Below are 26,650 nucleotides of genomic sequence, written 5' to 3'. Positions count from 1 at the left end.
AGAAATGTTCTTAATTCAAGAATAGATATTGTTCAGAACACTATTCGAAGGCTTTTTTTTCTAGATTTAGGTAAAAAAATGATCGTCTTTTAGATTTTTGGGCTTAATAAGAACAAATGGTAAATTTACTATAAGTATTTGGAAGAATCTGACACATTAATCTGTTAACTAGCCTTTAAAACTCAAACCAAGATGAAGAAAATTATTCGACTAGATTTAAGAAAAACTATAAGATTAAGATGTTATAATGTGAATTTGCAGTGTGAAAGTTACTATAAGTCAATACAGATTTATTTTGCATTAATCATTTAGCCTTTCAATTAATTAGGTTCTTATTGGTGAGAAATGTAGCCCTGACCGCCGCTCAACCAGGCTGTTTGGTCTTATTAATGTCCTGTCCCTAGCAAAAAGTGTACATGCAGGTTATGTTGTTATATGTTGGAGAAAGTGATGATGCTGGAACTTCGGTTTGGTGCTGTTCCAGTGAGATTTACTAAGATAACTGCCTGAAGAAAATATCAAAATTCCCTCAGTCCTTGATGATATGGGGATGCATGTCAGGCAAAGGCACTGGGGAGATGTCTGTGTTTAAATCTTCAATAAATTCACAAGTTTACATTGAAATTTTATGCAGCTTTCTTATCCATTCAATTGAAAATATGTTTGTCATTTTCCAAGATGACAATGCATCATGCCACAGAGCTAAAACTGTTAGAGTATTCCTGTCATGGCCTGCAAATAGCCTAGATCTCAACCCTATTGACAACCTGTGGTGGAAATTGAAAAAAAAAAAAGGTCCACAGCAAGGCTCCAGCCTGCAAGGATGATCTGGCGACTGCAATCAAAGAGAGTTGGCACCAAACTGATGAAGAATACTTATCAAGTCCATGCCTCATAGACTGCAAGCTGTCATAAAAGCCAGTGGTGGTGCTACTAAATACTAAAGATGTTTCGATTGTTATTTCTTTGTTTGTTTCTCATTGTTCCATATTTTCTTTTCTCAGAATGGAGTGATTCCATATATATTTCCCTGCACTTGCTCTATAAAAGTAACATGTACTGACCACCACAATGTTTTTTTAAAAAATTAATTTCTTTTAGTGTTTTTGAATGCTAAAGAGTTGCAGTTTTGAAGTAATTCATTATTTTTTCAAGCTTTTTATCTGAGTGTGTTTTACATGATAAAATGTCTGAGTGAGTGCTCATCCGAGACTGGGGATTCCATAGTTTTTGCTAGGGGTTGTAGAAGCTGTATATTGACTACTTTTACTTGTGTAACATTCATATCTTGAGTGTTGTCCCATGAAAATATATCATTATATACCTGCAGAAATGTAAGAGGTGTACTCAAGTTTTATATATTCGAAAACGAGTTCATAATCTCATACATGCAAGCACAATATAATAGCAGTTCAACACAATTTCGCTCAAGCTTCCGGTTCAAGACTTTAATACTGTACGCATGCGTGACTCACATCGTTCACCCGCCGTAGCAGTGCGCATGCGCCTTTGACTTGTGCATGTACTGCGCATGCGACACTCACATCCTGTCGGTAATCACATTGGGTTGAGTCAACGCAAATGACATTGATGGCCAGATACATTGATGTGATGATTGAGAGCCATATACAGTATGTCAGTGCCAAAGACGGCCATGTAGGCCACATCCGTCTATGAAAATGACAAACATGTATGTGAATTCCAGTGGGAATTAGGAAAAATATACCAAAACAGCAAAACAAAGAATCTTTGCGCAATTTCTCCAGAAATGGTATTTTCTTGTTTAGAATGTTTCCGTTTCTGTATGATTTGTATGGTGGGCAAGAGGTGGAGTTTTTTGTGATGAACATATGAGTGAGAGATAAATGATTGTGGTGATGTAAGTGTAAATGCCGGTGATAGCTGAAAAATGACACATGAGGATAATGAGCGAGAAGGTTTTATGGCTACTACAGTGTGGATAAAAGATCATGAGCACTACATGGTAACAGATGGCATACATTGGAGACAGACAAAGGCATACAGTGGTAATATGTGTTGCAGTAATCAGTGTAAAATGTATACAAAGGGAAGGTGAGTGATTAAATGACAGGTGGGTGGGACGGGTGAGGGTGGGTTGTTGTATTCAAAAGTAGCAATGCATTATTACTAGGTTTACTCATCGCAATTTCAAAATCATCAGTCCTTTGTGGTATGGATATCTCACGTTTCTGATTTCCTTATAGGAAAAGTTTCTTTCCAAATAAAACTTTCATGTCATGCTTCAAAGGTGTTCATGTATCTCATTCACAATTTTTCTTCAAACATTTCTGACACTCTGACCTTAGAACTGTGTAGCCCACACTTCTCAAAACCTGCCTTTTTGCTTTGAAGGGAGAAAGGAAAGTATAACTTCAGATGATAAGAAAAAATAGTGATACAATGTTCAATGTTAGAAACCTGTTCTCTTCAAAAAACAATGACACTTTTTGGTTGAATATGTCATGTTTCAATTTTCAAGAACAATCACAACTGCAGAAAGAGGAAGTAGTCAAAAAGACTACTATTAACTATTGCGACATTTGTCTTCAGTGCATGTCAAGAAATAAATGCAAGCTCATTAGGAATGTATACGCATGAGAGTGCATCATTTTGAAACAATAAAAAGAAATTTACAAATATTCTTCTTTCTTTCTTGTCGTCACAATGTAGCATAGTGAGCCAAATAGGATTCCACAGCGAGGCTGCACTCACAAACAGTAGTGGGAAGAGTGGTGCTTTGAGCTAGATGCAAATATCAACATGCAGCAATAGCATGTAAACATTTAAGTTATCATTCTATTCAAGCCAAAACTCTAAGTAATCATGTTAATTGCTAATTTTGTGAGGACTAAAATACTTTGCTCGTGTAGCTAGGAATTATTTTTAATTTTCGAAGTGGCGTGCCTGTGTTTCGAACAGTGTTACATGCACGTTTGCGCCCATTTTTTTTTTTACATTCCAGCTTGAGTTCTTTTATACCAAGACTGTCAAAGACAATTTCAGGGAAAAATAAGCTAAACTTTTCTTGTGTATGTGTGGAACCTTTTATCTTTGGAGGTGCAACTCATTTACAGTGGCAAATAATAACAATGGACAGAATGCGTGTTTAAAATAAACAACATAACATAATAACACTAAAAGGTGTTTTTGCAGCACTAATTTTCACAATATTAAAAGCTATTGTGGTCCATGAAATAGCAATAACAAATAAATACATAATTGAAAAAATAAATACATAAATATTTATATGAGCATTCATATTGATAGTGCCTATTTGCTGGTGGCATGAAAACACAGAAAGACCAAAGTACAAATAAGGGAAAACAATCATTCTATACACGTGGGTTGAATTTTGTCTTGCCCCGTTACAATGACAGAAATGTCACAATCAATGTGTTATACATTTGCATGTTTAGTTTTTTTTGCCCTTTGCAAGCAATACATTGTTACTAGCTTTAATATCTCTTTCAGTACGATCTACAATGATAGACGTCCAATCATTTGGCTTTTTTCATCCTTCTGCTGTGAATTTAAGGTTTGTGAATTGTAGCCATCTATTCCCTTTGAATTGGGAGGGCTGGCAGTTCAAATTGATTAAATGTCTATCACCCTCAATGGCAGCCGATGAGTTAAATTGATGTTTATGGATGGTTTCCAAATATCGGATTACTCTGAATTTTTAATTTGATGAGAAAGTTTTGGATATTTTGTCTCATTTTATTGTTGTTTTTATTGCGCCTGTAAATCAATGAATTCCTAAATTAATCTGGTCTTGGCATTTTAATGTAATAAGATCAGTAAATGATTGTGTGCGTTTGTCTGTAATATTCCAGGGGTCTATTTCACAAAGCAGTTTCAATAAACTCCGAGTTAACTCTGAACTCCTTTTTGAACTACTTGTAGATAGAAAACTGCATTCTCAGTTACACAACAGCTGATTTTAGCTACTCTAAGTAGTTTCACCAGAAGCCCAACCATAAAAAGCCATCATCAGTTGAGCCCCAATTTAATTATTATTATTAAATTAAATTAGTGCACACACATGAAAACACAAGGTTGATGAGAAATGACATACAATCAAATGCAGAGAGTGGGAAATTCTGGTAGAAAATAAAATTACCAATCACAGTCTGAGGCGTCACCTTAACATCATTAACAGAATATAAAATGAAAGTATTGTAACGGATTATGCATCATTCACCTGCAATTTGGTAGACCACCTCCTTGATGAGTTTGACAGGTTTATAACAAGGCAAACCCGCAATGACTGGTTCAAGCTGTTTCAAGGCGAGGCACTTTTCTGACCGCTCATTATAAAGGTGTCTTACTTAAATGTTCAGCTTCTCCAATCTTATTTAAAAAATAGAAAGCGGTATGTTTCCAAAGTAACACACAATATTTGCTGGAACGTCAGTGCATGACTGAAAGTGATAATGTTGCAAGAGGAAAGATTAAGTTGTGTATGTCAATGACAGACTGAGACATGAACAGTTACCACTCAAAAAGATAACTCTGAAAATGTGAGTACATCAACGTGCTGTAAAATAGTCAATTCCTGACTGATATTTTATTTTTCTGAACAGTAATAATGCACCGTCATCCTTGGGATTGTTGACAAAAGAACATGCCATGTCAGTAAAGAAGTTCGGCAACACCTTCTATCATGATCACTGAAAATTGTTTTTTGAATGAACAGCATTTTTTGTCAAGTGTTTGTATGAAGTAATTTTATCTGAAGCAAGATATTTTTATCATGCTGACTGAATTAACTATCTGACAAATCTTTAAAAAAAAAAAAAAAAATCATTTTCCAATGCTGACTTTGATTTTAAAAATAAAGATACATATTTGTAAACACAGACAGCTGAACAAGGCTTCCCCAAAACTCCCCCGCTGACTGAATGATGAAATCGAATTGCCTGTGGCTCTGAAAGAGGGAGGAGACAGAGGAAAAACTTGACATTCATTGAGTAAAACCTGCTCCTGACCAGGTTATATTCAGAGAGTCGGTTGCCAGAGTAACAGTGTTAGCAACACCTGTTTGTTAAACAGTCTTGAGCTCCTCCACTTTCTCAGGTTTAAATAATCACACTTTGTGTAACCGAAAACCCAGAATTTCCCTTTTTACAGAGTTAATATAACCTGAATTTTCATTAAACCTGCTTGTGAAATGGACCCTAGTATACATTGTAACTATGAGAAACAGAAAATACAGTAAACGGAAGTGTGAAAAAAATAACTGATGGGTTGAAGTAAAGCTGAATTCAGTGGCTGTTTTAGCACGACAGGATCCAAAACTTTTGAATTGGTAGATATAATAGCAAATTTTGATATTATTATCAGTCACTTTTTACTAGTGTTGCACCGGTACTGATACGGCACTAAAATGACGTCAAAGCACTAAGACCTAATGTGCTGATGCTGCACAAAGAGTACTCTTTGAGATTTAGTTTCCAACTGCTAGCTATACAGGCCACCTTAAAAAAGCACCACTTGTCGTCCAACTCAATACGACCGCCAATTATGAACGCCACCTAAGATAAAAACAAAGTAGAAGATGACAACAATGAAGAAAATGAAGAAGCGAAAGGTAGAAAAAAAAAACAGGTAAAAGTCAGTGTATATATTTTTTAAAGCTGGAACATGCTAGTGTCAAGTCCTGTTGGTGTTTTGCAGCTAGAAGGGTTTTCATTTCATCTGGTAAGTGTTGTTGAATGTTTTCGTTTAGATTTAACGTTTTATGAAAACTGAGATTGACATGAGCATCTATTAAAAATCTTGTTCTTTTAGCAGGGAAAGCAGGAAAACGTAAGCTAATGAACTTGTGTGCTCTGCTAGCATAAGTGGATAGCAGCTGAGCAAAGCTAATGTCCTAAAACAACATTTTGGTCTTTGAGAGTCAATAAGTCTCAGGTTTTGGAGAAGTTTATCCATTTATTCTCACATATACCAGGTACTCCAAATAAAAAAAGTTGAAGGCTACTGGATTCTGTCTTTGTATTAGTCTTTTTTGTTGTTGTTTCATAGTTTTTTTTTTAACAATGTCTGACCACGCCATGTAGCAGCTAATCTATAATCAAGTCAGAATACAGTAATGTAGTATTTAAAGCAAAAAAAAAATATTGTATATATTTTGTAGTGCTGCAACCATTTATCGATTAACTGGAGTAATTTGAAAAATTTGAAAACCGTCAAATCAAATGTTGCTGCTTCGAGGATTTGTTTAATTAGAGTGGCTTTGTAATGAATTGTTTTGAAAGTGTTTCCATTTAGTTTTATTCTTTTGGCTGTACACACTGCCCTCTAGCGGCAACAGTGATTATGACATAACTTATCTAACAGCTGGATCCAGCTGCTCCCTGTTAAGACCAACATAAGTTAAGTTTTTGTTTGAGCTAATATGATTGTTTATGCATCTGTAATATAGTTTAAAGGTATATTTAGCAGTTTTTGTGGGAAAAGGTGTTGGAACAATTTGTTAAGACCATTGTAAAAAAAATATATATAAATGAATTTAAAAAAAAACATTTTGTGGCATTTAAGCTAGCGAACTTTGGCTATGCAAGTTAGCCAATTGTTCTTTTGTTGTACTTTGATCCTCTTTTATTATTATTTATTGCTCTTGTGAAATGAAAGTGCAATTTTGCATAGTTTGGAAAAAAAAAACACTTGGGAATTTTATTTTGTATTCACATTTAATGCTATTTTGAAGTGCAATCTTAGCAAGCCTTTGTTTTACGTCTCCTAAAATTTATTTTTGAACGCATTAAATGTTTCTAATCCGATTACTCAATTATTCGAACTAAGTAATTGCTAGACTGATTGATTACTAAAATCATCGATAGCTGCAGCCCTAAAATTTGGTTAAAAATGTGGTTTTGGTACAGTATTGACATTGGAACCGGTATATAGAGTCCAAAAAATGGTATCGGTGCAACACTACGTTTTACATTGAATTTAATTTATTTTAAAGTAATTTAGCATGAATTGAACAAGTACTGCGAGTCTAATGGAAGTCTTTGTTTAATTCTCTCATTATTATTGTCTTAGTCTGACTCTGGGTAAGTGATTTCAATAAGAGAGCAACTTAATGTCAGAAGGTTCGAATGGATTTTGCTGTGGAGCAAGGACTGAAATCACAATCAACAAAAAAAGTTGAAAAACAAGTACACGCATGTCAATTGTTAACATGTTACGACACCCTCATCCAGGTAATGCTGTACTTCATCCTCAAAGACAACTAATAAAACAACTTTCATTGTCATCTCTATGTTGATTGAAGAGGCTTTCTGCTACTTATGTTGTGTCCTTCAGTGGCCTATTATGAGCCATTGTGTGTTTTGTCTCCCTTTCTAATGTCCAAGTTTTTTTTTTTTTTTTTTTTTTTTTTTTTTGCCTGGGAGACTCTAATTGTGGGTGTGCAATGTGAGTGGAAAATGGGGATAGATCTAAACGGTAATCCACTATTTCTCCTCCATTAAAGGCAATATGGTATCATAGCGTTTATCATCATGATTCAGAAATAATTGTGAGACCTAATGAATCTCATACAATCCAAGAAAGATGCATCGGGCGGGCCTTGTTTTTGATATACACACGTAACATACAGTATCTAGAGGGTTACATTAAGCCCCACTCCATAAGATCCACCTCTGTGTGAATTAAAATGAGTTTGTCACTAGTAGACGCCCGATCCATTTGAACTAGGAGGGTTTACTCAATCGTCCCAGTTCAAAAGGATTGAATGTCATTTACTTAGTTCAGATTTATCCAGTAGTCTCCTTTTCCCAAAACACAACCTTTGTTTTTGTTTTTGTTTTTTTGCTCCATTTGATTAGACATTCCATTATATCGTGACTGATCGTGTTAGGTGTCAAGTAATGTTGAGGGGCATTCATGAGAATAGGAGACGAGAAATGTAAATGTCTCGAGGTGCTCCGTGCATTGGACATTGATTAGAGGTTTGCAGCAGAGTGTGAACTATGTGAAGCATCCAGTACGTTAGTGAGCGGATCATGTGCTTTCTTCGTTAGCAAGTGAAGTGTTTTCCTTGCGAGATTTTCAGGTAAAGTGAGATTTTTAGGAGGGGAATCTTGCTTCCGACTTGCCCTTAAGGACTGAGAAAAGATCAGCTCGTCCACAGAGCTTTCAGTAAAATCTTCTCCCTTTTCCATTGTGTCACAAGGGACTGATGGCCAAATAGCAAGGCGGAAAGGTAGGAAACAGGATCGAGAGGATGTGGGGAAAATTAAGGGAAATGGAGCTATCCATCCTCTTCTTCGAACCATTCATTTCACGGGTGTGACTGCGTCCCATTGGATGTGGAAAGAAGTCTGGTCAAATCTTTTCCTGACCCTTGCCTTTGTAAGATGTTGCCACCGTTGCTGCCACCTCCACTCGCCGACTCCACTGCACACTCCTTCTCGCACCGATCAGATCCGCTTTCAGAATGCTTGGAATTCTGACGTGATGGTGTGCTAGGCTGGCGGGACGGTTTGCCATTCTTCTCATCTGAAGAGTACATTTACATAAAGTTTGAGAGAAACAGTAACATACAGTAGACAGTATCTACGCAGTGTTTCCTCTCTGACTTTTTCATCAGTAGGGGCATAAATAAATTAACTTATTGTTTATTCTGGTGTGTTTCAAATAATTTCCTTATGACAGGTGGATTTGCTTCCGCTTTTGACACGAATTACAATACAAATACTTTTCCCAGAATGCACTTTGTCTTCGGGTGTGGAAATGATTACATAATAATATATATACGGTAAGTACTTTAATAGTGATTTCTATTGACAAATATGTATTTTTGAGGTTTATTAATAAATACATTTAGAATGGTTATCAACTATTCTATTTATTGGAATGAAAGTAACACAGCAGTTTTCACCTTTTGGCAAAACAAAAAATGATTCCATCATAATATTGACTTATTTTTTTTCTCTGGTTATAATCCGAATATATGCATATAGATGTATAAAGTAAACATCTTATCCTGAACTGGAGGTTGTAATTTGGGCTGGTTTTTGTTGAACATGGTGGGTTTTATGGTGTGATCGCCTTGAAAGGTGGAAACGCGCTATATAAGTAAAACACCATTACCATTACCATTACCATCGAGCTGGAGACAGCCTTTCCAATCTGGCACCCTGCCAGTCGCAACTCATCTACTAGACGTCTTCGGAAACATCCACGTGGTTTAAGAATGTCAGCAGATACATTATGTGTCAACCAATGTTGTTTTCGTCAGCGATGACAATAACGAAAATTTTTGTTAACGAAGAATTGTTTCATGACGATGACGAGACGATAATGAGCTAAAAACGTGTTTTGGGAGACTAAACCTAACGAGACAAATGCCAATTTTCGTCTGAGGAGACGAAACGAAAATGCCAAATAGTTTCCGTCACATGTTCACAATGCATGACATGTTCTATGTAGTTAGCCTGTATCGTAGCAGTGTCTGGTTGTGTCACTCATTTGATGTGCTGCGTCCCCCCCTCCCCCAACTCGCCAGTGTCCTCTCCTCTCAAGGCTTGCACACATGGTAAGATTTGTGTGCTTATCTTAGCAAGAGAGAATATGCAATGTTGCTTTAGCCTTTAAAGGTCTGTGCTGAGTGATCATCAAACACTAAATGTAACTCGTAGCGTTAGCATAGCATTCATGTAAGCATTAGCCTAATGCTAACGCCTAGCGTCCTCTTAAACTCAGACAACTTTTTTTTTTTATATATACAGTTGTGACCAGTTGGTTATAATTAGTTGAACTGTGTTACAGCTGAGTGTGTATTATCACTAAGTTGGCGTTGTTCTTGTAGACACTACAATGTGTGCTTGTCTGTCAATGTTCATTTGAAATAGTTGAAAACTTGTATTTATTCATTTTTGGAGTAAATTCTTTTTATTTTACAGACGAAAACTTTTTTAGTAAACGTCGACTAAAACTAGACAAAATTACTCTTGACTTTTTGTCAAAAAAAAAAAAAACTAGACCAAGTCAAACACATTTTGAGGTGACTAAAATACGACTAAGACTAATAAGTATTATCGTCCAAAAGACTAAGACGAAATTTCAAAGGGCTGCCAAAAACAACACTGGTGTCAACCATTACATTTATTTTAAAAAATGATTTATGAAAATTAATTTTTGATTTGATGATTGATTTGAATTAGGCACAGTTGGCTGCTGTGTCCCAATGAAAATAGAGGAAACACTGCTTCAGGTACAGATTATGGTGTTTTTGCCAGGTACACACCAGCCAGTGCCTGCACAGAGGGCTGATCATGCGTACTAAGGAGCTGAGCTTGAATGGTTTCTACCACCCTCTTGAATCTGCGACTAGGACCTGAAACAAAGATTCAGAAGAAGATGTCACCAGGGTGCATACATACTGATTAGGGGTGTGACAAAATATCGAAATGGTGATATATCGTGGTAATTAGTATCCCAAAAGATTATCAATATGCTCGGGCCAAAACTCTATATATCATTTTAAAAAGGTGTCACTGTTTAAAATAAACGGAACCAAAAGGTTGCACTTGCTACCAAAATCTTACACTAGAATAGTGTCTATTTTAGCTTATTGACCGCTATTCAGGCCGCTTGATGTCCAATTTATTTAGAGTGGGAGGGGCGAATTAAAGCTCGTTCATATAAAACCGTGTTCTGAGGCGGTCAGGAAAGGCCGCAGACCCAGTTGCAGAGGTGATTAAGTTTTCATTCAAAAAGCAAAGTGTAAACTAAAGTCCCCCAAAACGGGAAAAACACGCTACAAAAGGGGAAGCGTGGTCTTCTCAGGAGTGAGGCTTCTAAGCGCTTGTGCTGGAATCTTCTGGCTACTGGTGTGTGTTTGGCCTGCGCTAAAAAAGGCTCTACTAATGAGCCACAGGTGTTGCCAGTAAGGCTCAACCCTGAGGAGACCGGTCCCTCTCGCACCCGTGCAGCCTGCAAACGGAGAAAGACATCAACATGAAACATAAGGCAGGATCACAATAAACCGGAGCATCCAGTCTTTCCAATCTTCAGGGCATTTACAGCTCATTTACTGTTGGTATTAAAGCACTTCTGGGTCACTTCCTGTTCAGTTTGAGTCACTGCTGATTCATTTGTGAGAAATTCCTGGGTCCCTTCCTGTTCTATAACCCAGAATGAACAGTAAGTGACCCATAAATGCCCTAAAATCAACAGGATGTGATCCAGAAATGCCCTAAAATCAAGAGGAAGCATACCTGTCAACCCAAGGCCATTGGCAATCTTACAAATAGTGACGTATGTCCTTACAAATTGGTGACTAATCTTACAACGTTGTATATAGTGTGCAATATGAAACAAAAATAAAACTCAATTTTTAAAATAATATGAATTTATTGGTAATATTGTAACATATAACCTGGTGCAATCAAAGAACAATCAATATCTTCAGCTACATCATGATTACTAAAATTTAACAGTGACTTTTGTTATAATTGAGAATGAGAATGCTTTATTTTGGACATGAGAAAATAAAAGTAATAAACAAACAAAACAAAACAAAAAAAAATACACAAACTAATTATAATTCTGGAGATAACAGCAACAATATTTAAGACAATAATAATAATAAATATTAGAATTTATTCATTGTGTCCAAAAAGGAGTAGGATGAAGCATTTGCTTATTAAAACCTACCCCCCTTTTCTATTCATCAATAATATCAGTCTGCCTTATTTAATTAGGCCTCATATCAACAAAGAATTAATGCAACCATATACATAAGATGCAAGACAAAATAAAAATAAAATGAAATAAAAAGTACCAGCCAATAACAGATATGTGAAAACTCCCTATATTAAAACCCTTCCTCTTCCCTATACCCTGTGAAAACCATGTGTTTGTACCACTTCCTAAACTGGGTCATGCTTGGACATTGCTTGAGCCCCTCATCTAACTTATTCCACAACCTTACTCCACGAACAGAAACACAAAAGCTTTTTAATGTAGTCCGTACTCTCTGATGCTGTAAGTGAAGCTCTCCTCTCAAACTGTAATGACCTTCTCTGTTAGAAAACAACTTCTGTATATTGCCAGGAAGTAACATGTGGATAACCTTATACATGAGCTGAGCTGTTTGAAAATGAACCAAGTCCGTGAGTTTTAAAGTTCTGGATTTTAAAAATAATATTCTGCAAAATGGATAGTAAATTTATTGTACATTTATAAGTATTACCCCAGACCTCAGCACAGTAGTGTAAATATGGGAGGATTAAAGAGCAGTAAAGAATGTGGAGTGATTTATTATCAAGAAGGTGTTTTGCTTTATTCAGAACTGAAATGCTTCGAGCTAATTTACTTTGTATATGTTTTATATGAGCTTTCTCATTAACCTTGTCATCAATTACAACGCCAAGAAACTTATTTTCATTGACCCTTTCAATATTCACCCCGTCTATCTGTATCTGTACTTGACTATATTTATTGTGGCTGCTAAATAACATAAATTTAGTTTTACTTAAGTTTAATGATAATTTGTTTCTATCAAACCATGCTTTCAGTTTACAAATCTCATCAGAAACCCTCCCCAGGACTTCATGTAAGTACCCCCCCGAGCAAAAGATACTAGTGTCAATTGCAAATAAAACAAATTTTAGTTTGCTTGAAACTCATTTATGTAAAGAATAAACAGTTTTGGACCTAATACTAAACCCTGAGGGACGCCACAAGCAATGTCCAAGCATGATGATGCATAGTCACCCAACTTCACAAATTGTTTTCTGTTACTTAAATAACTCTTCACCTACCACCCCCCTGACCCCATAATTTTCAAGTTTATTAATTAAAATATCATGGTTAATAGTGTCAAATGCTTTCTGTAGATCTATGAATATTCCAACTGAATGTAATTTCTGGTCAAGAGCATTAGTGATCTCCTCAACTGATTCTATTAAGGCTAGTGATGTTGAACTGTTTGCCCTAAATCCATACTGACCATCAAAAAGTAAGTTATATTTACTGATGAAATTATCTAATCTTTTGCTGAATAATTTTTCCAGAATTTTGGAAAATTGTGGAAGTACAGAAACAGGCCTGTAATTTGTAAATTGGTGTCTATTCCCAGTCTTGTATAATGGCACTACCTTAGCTATTTTCATTTTGTTTGGAAATGTACCCGTTTGAAATGATAAGTTACAGATGTAGTGTATGTTAGTGGTTTTGAAATCCCCTCAATGACCTTTTTCACAACTGTCATGTCAATGTCATTTAAGTCAGTGGATGTTTTGCATTTACAATTATTTACAGTATCGATTATTTCTTCTTCTACAGCTGCTGTAAGGAACATTGAGCTGGGATTCCTTTTGATGAGGTTATCATTCCACTCATCAGAAAAACTTACATTTTGAATTTTTTTGCCAGATTATGTCCAATATGTACAAAGAACATGTTGAAGCTGCTGACAATGTCATCCATATTCTTCTTCTTCATATCATTATCCACAAAGTATTGAGGATAACTCTGTTGTTTACGACCATTTTTAATTATTCCATTCAATATATCCCATATTCCTTTAATATTGTTTTTGTTGTTATACAAAACTTTACTATAATATTCTTTCCTACATACCCTTATGATATTAGTCAGTTTATTTTTATATTTTTTGTATTTATTTTCTGCCTCTGTAGTTCTTTCTTTTATGAATTCTCTATACAGTGTGTTCTTCTTCTTGCATGCGTTCTGTAATCCTTTCGTGAACCATGGTCGATCTTTGTGCTTTTGTTTTCTGCTGTACTGTTGTAATGGACAGTTTTTATCATATAATGATGTGAATATATTCAAAAATCTTTTATATACACAGTCTATGTCACTTCCATTTGCATACATTTTCCCTGTTTTGTTCTAGTAAATCCTTTTTAATTGTATGTAGCACTTTTGGCAATTTCTATCACATCTTTTGATGGCTGCGCTTCATGGCACTTCAACTCAATTCAGTTTGACTTCAGTTTGAAGGTAGTTCGTTAGTGTGTCCAATTATAAATTAAAAAGGTCATTTGATAAAATGAACTTACCGATGCAATCTTTGAGTCAGGGAACATTTCTTTTGCTAATTGTGATCAGCAATAGTTGCAGGCAAATTGTGTTCGGCAACAAACTGGCAGAATAAAATCTCCGCTTTCGTCACTTTTCATTCTGCAGACTTCCTGTTTATGACCAGTGTTGTTAATCTGACTTTTAAAAAGTAATTAATTACACTTACAAATTACTTCTCCCAAAAAGTAATTGAGTTAGTAACTCAGTTACCTGAATGTAAGAGTAATTAGTTACTTGGCAAAGTAACTGGTGTTACCTTTCATGTTTTTTTTTTTTTTTAATTAAAAAAAAAACAAAACAAAAAAAAACAAAAACAAAAAAAACATTGTAACCTTTGCTATATTTGGAAGTCATTTAATGTTGTGAATCAACTGTTAAAGATGTGAAAATTGCTCCCGTTTTTGCATTAGTTACCTTCTGTCTACTTTCAACATGTGAAAGTTTTAAAACTGTTTCATCATTTAAAGACAGATTCAAGTCAAGATTTTGCTGCATTAGAAGTATTTTAGATAAAAAGTTACTTAGGTTCGCTAGGAAGGTTCCCTACAACAGAGCCTTTCTGAGAAGTCTACTGCTTTAAAATGGCGGCTATTTACAAACGCCGCCGAGTCTGTCATTTCGCATCTAGTTCTATATGCATGTGATATCTAGGCATAGATTGTAGGCTGTCGGCTACAGTCAGGAAATATTGGAACCACCTAGCCTACCATCGCGTTTGCTACAGCGTCACAACAGACACTCTTCTCTCTCCGTGTCTCTGACTTTTCTCGCATCATTCAACCAACGTAGTAACGCACATTTTCTCGTTGCCGAAACGGTGACAAAATCTGAACAGAGGAAAAAAAAATGTAATGCATAAAAAAACGTACAGATTTTGAGCGTACGCCGTACACATTTAAAAATCAGTGCTCACTTGTACAAATTAAGCCGAAACCGTACAACTTGACAGATATGAGGTAGTGACTGACAATCCACAACATATTACCTGAAATGCCCTCAAAATCAAACTCCTTGGTTGCCATTGGCCGGCATAGACAACCAATCTGTTTGGGGTGGGAGGGATGTTTGGGGCATTTGGGACAATCCGTTTGAAATGGGAGGGATGGCAGCGACCCTCCCACTTCAAAAGAATTGGACGTCTTCAGGTGATAAACAAATTCAATTCACAGCAGAAGTATGAAAAGCGCTTGTTTTGGTTTTTATTCCTTGTATAATGTAGATTGATTTCCTGGCCCGTATACCGATAATCGTTATATCGCCACATCGTGAGATAATCGTTATCGTGAGCCATGTAATTCAAATTATATCGTATTGTGGGGTACTCAGGGGTTCCCACCCCTAATACTGCTAATTGGGCTGAAATGACTGAAAGGGTTTCCCACCTTCCAATTAAATTTAGCTTAGGATAGCTCTGAAAGATTCTACTGACAATATCCTGCATATGAAAATTGAACCAATCATTCTGTATGTGTATGTCTCACCAAGGGAGTTAGAAAACTACAATTGCTTATTTGCACTCAAATTCAACATATGTGACGTCTCGCACTCTGTAACTGCAAAATTTAGGATTTTGATGTTCTCATACAAAGCAGACTTCTGTCTTGCTCCTCTCTTTCATCCACCAGCAGCACAGAAAATCCAACAAAAGGGATAAAAATCTCTGCGCTTTTTTTAATGGTAAAAGCTTTGATTTAGGCGTTTAACCTTAGTAGAACACTCATTGAACTCATTAGCTGCCATTGACGGCACAAGACGTCCAATCCATTTTGATTTGGAGAGGCGAATGAACATCTGATCATTCTTTCCTTCCAGTCAAAATGAATTTTATTGGACATCTAGTGGTGTCAATGGCAATGAAAGATGAGCATTCACAGCCAGACCTCTCAGTCTATATGAATTGGATGTCTATTGTCAATGGCATGCAATGAGTTAATTGAGGGTCACTTTCTTGTTAATTTTAGGTTACTTATAGGTCACTTTCTGTTGATTTCAGGACATTTCCAGGTCACTTCCTGTACATTGGTCACTTACTGATGATTTTGATGCAGTCCTGGGTCACTTCCAAGTTTTTTTTTTTTTTGTCAAAAAGAATGACCATCAATGAAGTGAATGGTTGTGGGAGTGGAATTTGCCATTTAAAATGAATGGGGACATTGAAAATGTATGGGGAAGTTTTTTCCAAAAACTAGATAACTTTTTTGTGCTTTGATTTTGTGAAATTTTTAATGTGTGACTGGTGTGACTCAAACAAAAACTGTCGGACAGGTAGGATTTTGAAAAGGTGAATTGCATGCATGGATAAAATGTCCCCAGAGTGATTGTCTCTCCACTCAACTATAAATAGATCACGCTACCTGTTAATAGGGTGAAGGTGACGCTGTATATGCCCACCGCTCTTCTGCCTTCCCTCTCTGCTCGCTCTCTTTCCAACTCCCTGTCTCCCTCAGAGAACCCAATGTCGACCTGAAGGGCAAGACAGAGCTAAGCTTTTTAAACCTGAATACAAGCACACAAGCTGAAGACCTCTAATAAATATGAATTATTTTCAGACTGATTTGTCAGGATGGAAAGAAGAACGGGGGTCAATAAAGAAATAATACTTGGAACTTGACAGGTTTCTGGAAGACAGAGGGGCCACCAGAGGATTTGTACTCAGCCCGGAAACTGTTCTGAGATACTACACTGTGACATAGGGACGGTATCTGGAAATCAGAAAAGGAGAATATAAACAGTATTTATAACTCATTCCCATTTTGAATCCTATATAGGGCACTCATTGAACTCATTGGGTGCCATTGACGTTGCTAGATGTCCAAACCATTTTGATAGGGAGGGGTGAATGAACATAATGTTAATTTGCCACCCCCAGTAAAAATGGATTGGACGTCTAGCGCTGTCAATGGCACTGAAAGAAGAGTTTTTTTTGTTTGGGTTTTTTTTACTGTGTAAATTCGGTGGTACTTACAGAGAGAAATGCATGGACAATGTCGGCCTTAATAGAACTGAGGGGTTTGTCTCTAATCAAAACAAAGATCTGCTCCTCTTTCTCCAGACTGATGAAATTTCCAAACCAGGATCTCTTCGCCAGTCTATAAACAATAGTTAAATTGTAAACATTTGACTAGAGCAACCTTAAAACAGTATAACATCATTAAAAAAATGATGTTGTGTTGTTCTTACTCTGGACTGGACTCTGGAGTCAAACTGGACATGTCTTCTGATGTTGGGACTGCAAAACATACAGAAGAGTTCGATATAGCTCTAATTATAGTTTATATCTTGAATTCAAATGCTGCATAATTAATATTTAATAGTGGAATTGAAAGTAATGTCACTACACAGATGTAATACTGATTTTGAATGCTGTTTAACCCTTTATAGGGCACTCTTTTACCTCATTTGCTTCCATTGACAGTGCTAGACTTCCAATCTGTTTTGACTGGGAGGGGCGAATGAACATTCGTTCATTCAGCATGGATTGGATGTCTAACGCAGTCAGTGTGTGTTTTTAATATATCTATATTCTTTTACTAACTACTATAACACAACTCACTCTGTGACTACTTCACATACTGTAATCCTGGGCTGGCAGAGATTGAATTGAGAAGAAATATTTTCTTATTTTTTTAATTATCCAGAAAAAAACATCATTTATTGATTTGTTTTTTTTCAAATAAAATAATTTTATTCATCTATTGATTTTAATAAATTTCTTTTAAAAATGTTCTAAATAAAAAACAACAAAGAGGTACAGTAAAATGAGTAACTAGCACTGAAATGGCACTGAAAAATGAGCATTCATTGCCAGTCCACCCAGTTTAAATGTATTGCATGTCTATTGTTGTCAATGGCACGCAATGAGTTAATATCATAAATTAATTAAAAAAAAAAAAACATTTTGACTCGTTTGCATTATAATTTAGTTGTACTACTTACAATGACGAATAAAAGTATTCTACTGTATTCTATTTTGATTAATAGATTTTTTTTTATAAATAATTTATCAATATATAATTTTTGTTATTCATAAAAAATATTTATGTAATGATAATAATGAGATATATATATATTTATAATTGAGAAATGGTATCCACATGCAGTGAAGAAGATAAGTATTTGAACACCCTGCCATTTTGCTTGTTCTCTCACTTAAAAATCATGGAGGGGTCTGAAATTTTCATCCTAGATGCATGTCCACTGTGAGAGAGATAATCTAGAAAAAAAATCCAGAAATCACAACGTATAATCATTTAATGATTTATTTGTGTGATAAACCTGTAAATAATTACTTGAACACCCGAAAAAAACGAATGTTAATATTTGGCACAATAGCCTTTGTTTGCAGTTACAGAGGTCAAAAGTTTTCTGTAGTTTTTTACCAGGTTTGCAGACACTGCAGGTGGGATTTTGGCCCACTCCTCCACACAGATCTTCTTCGAGTTTGAGCTCCCTCTAAAGGTTTTCTATTGGGTTTAGGTATGGAGACTGGCTAGGCCAATGCTAGAACCTTGATATGCTTCTTATGGAGCCACTCCTTGGTTTTCCTGGCTGTGTGCTTCGGGTCATTGTCATGTTGGAAGACCCAGCAATGACCCATCTTCAATGCTCTGACTGAGAGAAGGAGGTTGCTCCCCCAAATCTCACAATACAGCGCCCCAATCATCCTCTCTTTAGTACAGTGCACTTATCCTGTCCCATGCCCAGAAAAACACCCCAAAAGCACGATGCTACCACAACCCATGGTACACAGTAGGGATGGTGTTCTTGGGATAGTAATATTTATTCTTCTTTCTCCAAACTACTTTTCTGTCCTCTGACCACAAAACTTGCTCCCATGACTCCTCTGCATCATCCATTGGTGTGCATGGCTGTCGCCCGAGGATAAAGCCTCTTCTGAAGACGGTACACAAGAATGCCCGCCTATCTGATCAGTCCATAGGACATGGTTCCAGTAATCAATGTGCTTTGTTGACATGTATTCAGCAAACTGTTTGCGGGCTTTCCCACAGGCTGACCCCCCACCTTTTCAATCTCTGCAGCAATGCTGACAGCACTTCCGTAACAGGTCACATGACATTTTGGAGGGAAAATGACAAGCGGTACTCAATTTGGACACTTAGGGATGTACTTAGTTTCTATGTGGTGTACTCACTTTTGTTGCCAGGGGTTTAGTTATTAATGGCTATATTTTGAGTTATTGAGAGGGGAAAATAATTTAACACTATTATATAAGCTGCACACAGACTACTTTCAATGTGTCTAAGTGTCATTTTGTCAGTGTTGTCCCATGAAAAGATATACTTAAATATCTGCAGAAATGCGAGGGGTGTACTCACTTTTGCGATACACTGTAAGACGGGCCTTGAAATGTGTTTTTTTAGCAGGGGAACCTTCCGTGCCATGCATGATTTCAAACCATGACGTCTTAGTGTATTACCAACAGTAACCTTGGAAACAGTGGTCCCAGCTCTTTTCAGGTCATTGACCAACTCCTGCCATGTAGTTCTGGGCTGATTCCTCACCTTTCTTAGGATCATTGAGTGCCCACGAGGTGATATCTTACATGGGGCTCCACTCTGATTAAGATTGACCATCAAGTTTAGCTTCTTCAAACAGTGGAACTTTTTTCAGCAAGCTGTTTGGCAATTGCTCTGTAGCTCTTTCCAGCATTGTGGAGGTGTACACTTTTGTCTCTGGTGTCTTTGGACAGCTGTTTGGTCTTGGCCATGTACAAGTTTGAGTCTTGCTAATTGCATGGGATGGACAGGTGTCTTTATGCTGCTATCGACCTCAAACAAGCGCATCCGATTCAGGATAGTACATGGAGTGGAAGTGGACTTTTAATAGGCGGAACAACAGGTCTATCAGGGTCAGAATTCAAGCTGATAGACAGGTGTTCAAATGCTTATTTGCAGCTGTATCACACAAATAAATTATTTAAAAAATCATGCATTGTGATTTCTGGATTTTTCTTCTTAGATTATCCCTCTCACAGTGGACATGCACCTACGATGAGAATTTCAGACTCCTCCATGATTTCTAAGTGGGAGAATTTGCAAAATAGCAAGGTGTTCAAATAATTATTTTCTTCACTGTATGTGGACATTTTATTTTGGCCCACGTAGGCCACACCTGTATACCAAATGTTAATATTGTGGCCTACAGAATGTGATGGCCACCTTATATGGACGCCAGGTCTTTAGGAAGTTTTTTTTCTTTTTTTAAATGAGCAAAAAAAGTCACTTGCCCTCGAAAGGGGTTGATCAGTATGATTAAAAATGGATTTAGTGAAAAAATATGCTGGTAAAAATGAATTTGCAATTTTGACAAAGATTCTCTCCTAAATGTAAGAACAAATTCATTCAGACGATCTTTATCTTTCAAGACTTCTCTCACCTTGGAGTTTGCGCCGGTGGAAGCGCGGTGAGCCCAACAGGTTGTTTTTGAAAGAGTTGAGCCTTGTTCTCCAGTGGGCAGAGCTAGAGGAGGCCAAGCCGCCACTGCTACCTGGGCTGGAGGGCGGTGTCAGTGACAGAGAAGCCCCTCCAGACCCGTCCGCTCTGGGAGAAGAAGATGAAGAGGAAGAGGAAGGAGGGGTAGTGGAGGAAGGGTGTTGGATTTGGTGCACAGGTGTGCCCAGCGGGGTGGGGAGTGGTGAGCCTTGTGGTGTGACCTGCGACACAGGAGGAGTGGTGGCAGAGGAGTTAGAGGACGAATGGGCATTTTTGGACCTGAAGAGAGATGGAGAGGGGAAGTTGAAAAAGCGTGGGATGGGCGAGAGAAGAGGAGAAGGTGATGGTGATGGAGTGCGTGGGGTCTGGAGAGGGAGGGACTTCATGGAGTTGAGATGGGGACGGTCAGTGAGGCCTTTTGATGGCAGGGTCTGAGTTTTGGGGTCGGGCACCGGGCGGCTGGGCCGAGGAGTGGTTGAATTCGTCGCTTTGGGATCTTTAGAGGCGGGAGCTGAGGCGACTTCTGACTGGCTGAAAGTGAAGACCGGGCTCTGACAGGGTGTGGAGAGGTGAGAGAGAAAGCAATGGTCATGAAATGATGCATGGATGAGGACGAGCAGGATGGATGATGGATGAATGACACGACAACTCCTTATTGTTAGCCAATATCTCATTTGGATTCATTCATTCATTCAGTTAATCATCTGCTTTCATGATCCATGACTAGAGAAATCAGATTTACATCCTCAAATTTACCCTACTACCTTACTTTAAAAAAAAAAAAAAAAAAAAATCACATCAAATGAAAGAGTAAAATAGAGAAAATTCCCTGCCCCTTTATGATAAAATAATAATAAAAATATATTATTATTGAAATAAAACTAAACATTTTTTTTTGCTTAAAATGGAATAAAAATGCTTTAGGGAATAAATAAAATATATTATTTACGGTTATAATATTTACTGCAATATTTACTGTTTTAATTTGTCTTTAATTGTTTTTAATTTTTGAGAGGAAAAAAGCTTTGAATTAATGATAACAACAAAGAATGTTGTTTTCATGTTGCTTTGAAAAAAAAGCTTTAAACACTTTTTCCTTTTTTTTTCAAATTAAAAAAGGAAAATATATTTCAGAACATGAATAGGATGAATGATAGGCTGGCAGAGTATTTGACATCTACTGCCGCCAAAAGCAGCGCAAAAAAAAAAAAAAAAAAAAAAAATGTCACAGACACCGGATTTTTAGAACAACTAATTGAAAAGGTCCACAAGGCATACATTTGCCACTTTAGATTTGGTCAGTTCTAAATTTTTCTGGGTGTGAATGGTAGGAAATAATCTCCCAAAAGCAGAGGAAAATAAAGATATATGCTTACCCTGGGACTGCTGAGAGGACTAGAAGACAGACCTGTGGACGCTCCACTTACTGAACGAGACCTTTTGAGAACAACAGACAGCAACAATTGAGATTTAGTCAAAACTATTCTATACAGCATATCAACTTTCTCAATATCAACCTTTGACTATGTGAATTAGTGTCTAGGTTCCTGCGAGGTGGAGTGGGAGAGCCTTGTTCAGTGACACTGAGAACTTCCAGACTCTTCCTCTCTGGTCTACAGCGGCCATGACGAGTCAACATGGGTGAGTCCACACGCTTCCTGGGTGGGTCTTTGACAACACATTTTTTAAATGGCAAAGGAACATTCCACATTTAGAAAACAAACCTAAAAAAAACTTTCATCATCAAGCCAGAGTCTTAGGCTGTGTATATCATTTTTGTGGTGTGTAAAAATGATCATTTTACCAGCATCATTTCTTGGTGGCAAATCTTCATCCTCATAGCTGGGGTACCGCTCCTTTCTGTCCAACAGGAGGTAGTAAATCATTTTTTCCTGGTTTTCTCTGCAAATGACATAGAACACAAAAAGATTACAAGAAAAGTATTGGCAGGCCTTTAAAAACAATGCCTTTTTAATCGCAGTTTAAGTTCCAAGGAACTCAGAACCGTTATCATGGTTTGCAAGGTTGCTGGAACACCAATATGCTAGCAGACATCTAACACGGAGGCAATTTTATTTTCCCCAAAAAACTAGAAACTCAAGACATGTATTATTCTCCAATTAGGTCAACTATAACATTAAAAAAACAGAACAAGGAAAATTACACATGCTGAGGATTAAAATATGAAATAAATTTTGTTTCGGAACGCATCAGGTTGCTTAATGCTAATATACAATGTACTGTTATACACCATTTAAGTGCTAACGAATATTAGCAACATTTTGACTGATTTAAAGCAACACTAGGTAACTTTTCAACCTTTATAAAATATTTTCGTAGAATTTGTAATAATATGTAACATTTGTGAAAATATGTCAACTGACAAATAGTTGAATGCAGGGGTCGCGTTAACCGAATATTTTCCGTCGTTGACCGTTTTTTTAAAACGGTGACGGAAAAAACTGAAGTCCATCTGTCATTTTGACAGGTTGCAATACACACTCCAGACCACAGGGTGGCGAGTGAGCATATTAATTAGCTATTGTCTCTCTTGATGCATGACGTCGTTGGCCTTACTCGGAAAAATGTCAAGGCAACTGAGTGTCCAAAGTTTCTTCAAAAAGCCCCAAAACGACGATGGTGTTGATAAAAGAGGTGAAAAAAGTGTGGCCGCAGAGTGCGGATTCAGCCTCCAGAACAACATCAAAACGGCCATGAGAAGTCGTCTGTCCGAGGCAAAAGTCCAAAACCTCATGACAATAGCCTCTGCAGCAATCCCACTTGAGGCATTTGATTATGCACAAGCGGGCACGTAATTCAAGTCCATGTGCACCAGGAGGAAGGTGTGAGACTGAGTTCAGGCCACAGCAGGTGAACTGTTAATTTCATTGTTCCATATGTAGCCTACCTACTGGGGCCACAGTCAGCTGTTTTTGTCACTGTAGAGAAAAAGTTACATATTCATCTGCTTGATGTGTGATGGCACGGTGTGAATTCTCTGTTAAGCTTGTTCGGACAGAATATTAATTAAAAATGAATGAAAACTAAATACTATTGAATATGTCATTATTATCATTTTTAAAATTTAAGTGACGTGTAAAAATAGATTATGACCGGATTTTTATGACCCTGTCAGTCAAAATGACAAACAACGAAAAAGTCTAGCGCAACCTCTGGTTGAATGACACCTATTTTACAGTGTATCACACAAGTGAGTACACCCCTCTCATTTTTGCAGATATTAGTATATCTTTTCATGGGATAACACTGACAAAATGACACAATGAAATGTAGTCTGTGCGCAGCCTATAACATTTATTAGTAGTAATTTATAGTTAATTTATTTCCCCCCCAAAATAACTCAAAATATAGCATTGTTATCTAAACTCCTGGCAACAAAAGTGAGTACACCCCTTTGAAAAAACGTACATCCCTAAATGTCCAAATTGAGTACTGCTTGTCATTTTCCCTCCAAAATGTCATGTGACTTGTTACAGGAGTGCAGTCAGCATTGCTGCAGAGATTGAAGAGGTGGGGGGGTCAGCTTGTTAGCGCTCAGACCATACGCCGCACTCTACATCAAATTGGTGTGCATGGCTGTCACCATAGGAGGAGGCCTCTTCTGAAGATGGTACACAAGAAAGCCAGCAAGCAGTTTGCTGAAGACATGTCAACAAAGCACATGGATTACTGGAACCATGTCCTATGGTGTGATGAGACGGGTTGTTTGCTGAAGACATGTCAACAAAGCACATGGATTACTGGAACCATGTCCTATGGTCTGATGAGATGGGCGGGTTTTCTTGTGTACCAGCTTCAGAAGAGGCTTCCTCCTGGGGTGACACCCATGCACACCAATTTGATATAGAGTGTGGCATATGGTCTGGGCACTAACAGGCTGACCCCCCACGTCTTCAATCTCTGCAGCAATGCTGACAGCACTCCTGTAACGAGTCACATGACATTTTGGAGGGAAAATGACAAGCAGTACTGAATTTGGACATTTGGGGATGTACGTTTTTTCAAAGGGGTGTACTCACTTTTGTTGCCAGGGGTTTAGATATTAATGGCTATATTTTGAGTTATTTTGAGGGGAAAATAAATGAACTCTATTATATAAACTGCACACAGACTACGTTTCATTGTGTCAAAGTGTCATTTTGTCAGTGTTGTCCCATGAAAAGATATACTTATATATCTGCAGAAATGCATGGGGTGTACTCACTTTTTTGATACACTGTATATCTTGCGTTGGTCTGTATCGCTTTCACCGACACTGATTAACTTTGAGGAGGGTCACAAAAACCTGCTACACACAAAAAAAAAAACAAATGTGCTGACTGCTTTACAGCATACATCACTTCCCCCTTTCCCCATTCATTTTAAAGACGGAAGTCAATGCGAATGCTTTCGCGCGAATTCTGTGGAGATGGCAGAGCAACAAAAGAGACAAAAAGTTTTGTCTAAAGAAGAAAAACAGGAAGGCGACCAAGTTATACAGAATAAACATTGGCCCGGCTTTCACTTGCTGACAGCGCTCCCCCTCAACCGAACTCTACTTAACGCTGACGAGTTTGGGTGGTGTGTCTGTGTGTGTGGGTGGGGGGTTAGCTACACTAAGCCACACCGTTGCTAACCGTCATAAGGTATTGTTTAGCCACAACTGGATTCATTACCTTATTACTATTCATCCTTCACACAGCTGCTGGAAACAGAAATGTTGTTTAATCCATCTGCATTTATTCGCATAACCATATGTCTAACCAGCCACATTACTTTTTTCCATACTCATACAGTAGTTCTTTGTTTTCACAACAGTGTGATTTATCTATTGGACGGACATCTGCACATACTACTTCTTATGCCGTTCAGGGCTGTACAGGGGAGTTCTGACCTCTCCAATTAAAGATTGAGATTTAAGACTGTCTTATCTAGAAGGCGGAAATGGGCTGCCCTCTGGTATTCCTCTCTGTTTGTTACGAAAATATAAACGGTATGCATGCCGAGTTTGGGACACATCTTGTGGATCTATGCCGTTTTTTTTTTGTCTCTTGTCTTGTCTGTGTCTAAGTGTAAACCCTTGTTCTTTTCTTGCTGAATTGTGTGTCGTCACCTCCTGTTCGTTAAACGAATTAAAGAACCTGTAAAAAGGAAAAATCGACTCTCTTTTCCTTCATCCGGGAGATTGATTTTTGAATGATTAATGATTTTACGACACTGCAGGTGTGCGCTGGTCCTCATGGGAAACACAGTGCTGGTCTTCATGGGAAATGCAGTCTTCCTTAAGGCAAAACGCTACTGCTTTTGTCCACCGGCGTTGCTAAAATCGTCCTAAACTGAAAAGCTACCAAGTGTTGCGTTAACTCTCAAAAGAATAAATATTAACACACACAAACGCCACCACATTTCTTGTCTTAGACAAGAAATAAATCAATGCTCACAGGAATATGCACATAGCGAAAAACAAGTTATATTTGCCATCGACTGTATTTAAAAAAAAAAAAAAAAAAAAAAACAAGGAAAAAAAAAAATCATTTGATCATTGATTAGCGGTTTATGAGTTGCTTCATCATAGCAGGCCTAATGGCCCTCCAAAGGAAGCTACAATGTGGCCCACGACAAATATTAGTTTGACACCCCTGCAATATTGTATGCTTTTGGATGCGCAGCAGGTACTGTCATGGCACCCTGTAAGTGTTATGTATTGTATATTACTATCTCTCTTAGAAATAATCATACAAGTTTTTTCACCAGATGAACATACTACAGTATATGTAATTCAAATTGCAGATAATGGATGGGTTTTATTTACTCACTCCTGACTTGTAAGGTCCCGTGTGAGTTTGACCCGATCCCGGAAGCACCCTAAAGAGTACATGCTTTCCAAGACATCAGGGTCCAGGTCAGTCAATGATAGCACCCTTGTTACACACACACGACGGGGAGGGGGCTGCTCAGGGCACGGTTCATTGCGACCACTCCTGATAGGGGAAGGAAAGCCAGTTTATTATTTTGACAAGTTGAAAACATTTTTTTCCACCCATGGGAGAAAGAATGTTAAACAATTGTAATGCAGAATATATCACATGATAGTATTAAAAAAAAACTAA

The 26,650-nt window shown here is 37.4% G+C and overlaps 1 protein-coding gene across 3 annotated transcripts in view; it reads right to left on the bottom strand.

Annotated features, from left to right (window-relative positions):
* Window positions 1-933: 933 nt before the first annotated feature.
* brsk1b (BR serine/threonine kinase 1b) overlaps window positions 934-26,650 on the bottom strand; it is a 45,970-nt gene continuing 20,253 nt past the window's right edge. Inside the window, exons 10-20 of one of the 3 annotated variants that reach the window (XM_057817166.1) lie at window positions 26,357-26,521; window positions 22,345-22,442; window positions 22,058-22,208; window positions 21,917-21,977; window positions 20,485-21,091; window positions 17,269-17,317; window positions 17,054-17,177; window positions 16,689-16,790; window positions 16,443-16,551; window positions 10,283-10,372; window positions 934-8,532 (exon numbers count right to left, since the gene is read on the bottom strand). In XM_057817166.1, the coding sequence (XP_057673149.1) occupies window positions 8,315-8,532; window positions 10,283-10,372; window positions 16,443-16,551; window positions 16,689-16,790; window positions 17,054-17,177; window positions 17,269-17,317; window positions 20,485-21,091; window positions 21,917-21,977; window positions 22,058-22,208; window positions 22,345-22,442; window positions 26,357-26,521 (1,774 nt within the window). In that variant the 3' untranslated portion in view covers window positions 934-8,314. The other 2 variants (XM_057817167.1, XM_057817168.1) reach the window with 2 other exon arrangements.

This window comes from Corythoichthys intestinalis, chromosome 16 (genome assembly GCF_030265065.1).
Source record: "Corythoichthys intestinalis isolate RoL2023-P3 chromosome 16, ASM3026506v1, whole genome shotgun sequence".
NCBI lineage: Eukaryota > Metazoa > Chordata > Actinopteri > Syngnathiformes > Syngnathidae > Corythoichthys > Corythoichthys intestinalis.
The sequence above is the reverse complement of the archived record's forward strand: the minus strand, read 5'-3'. Positions and strand labels throughout refer to the sequence as shown.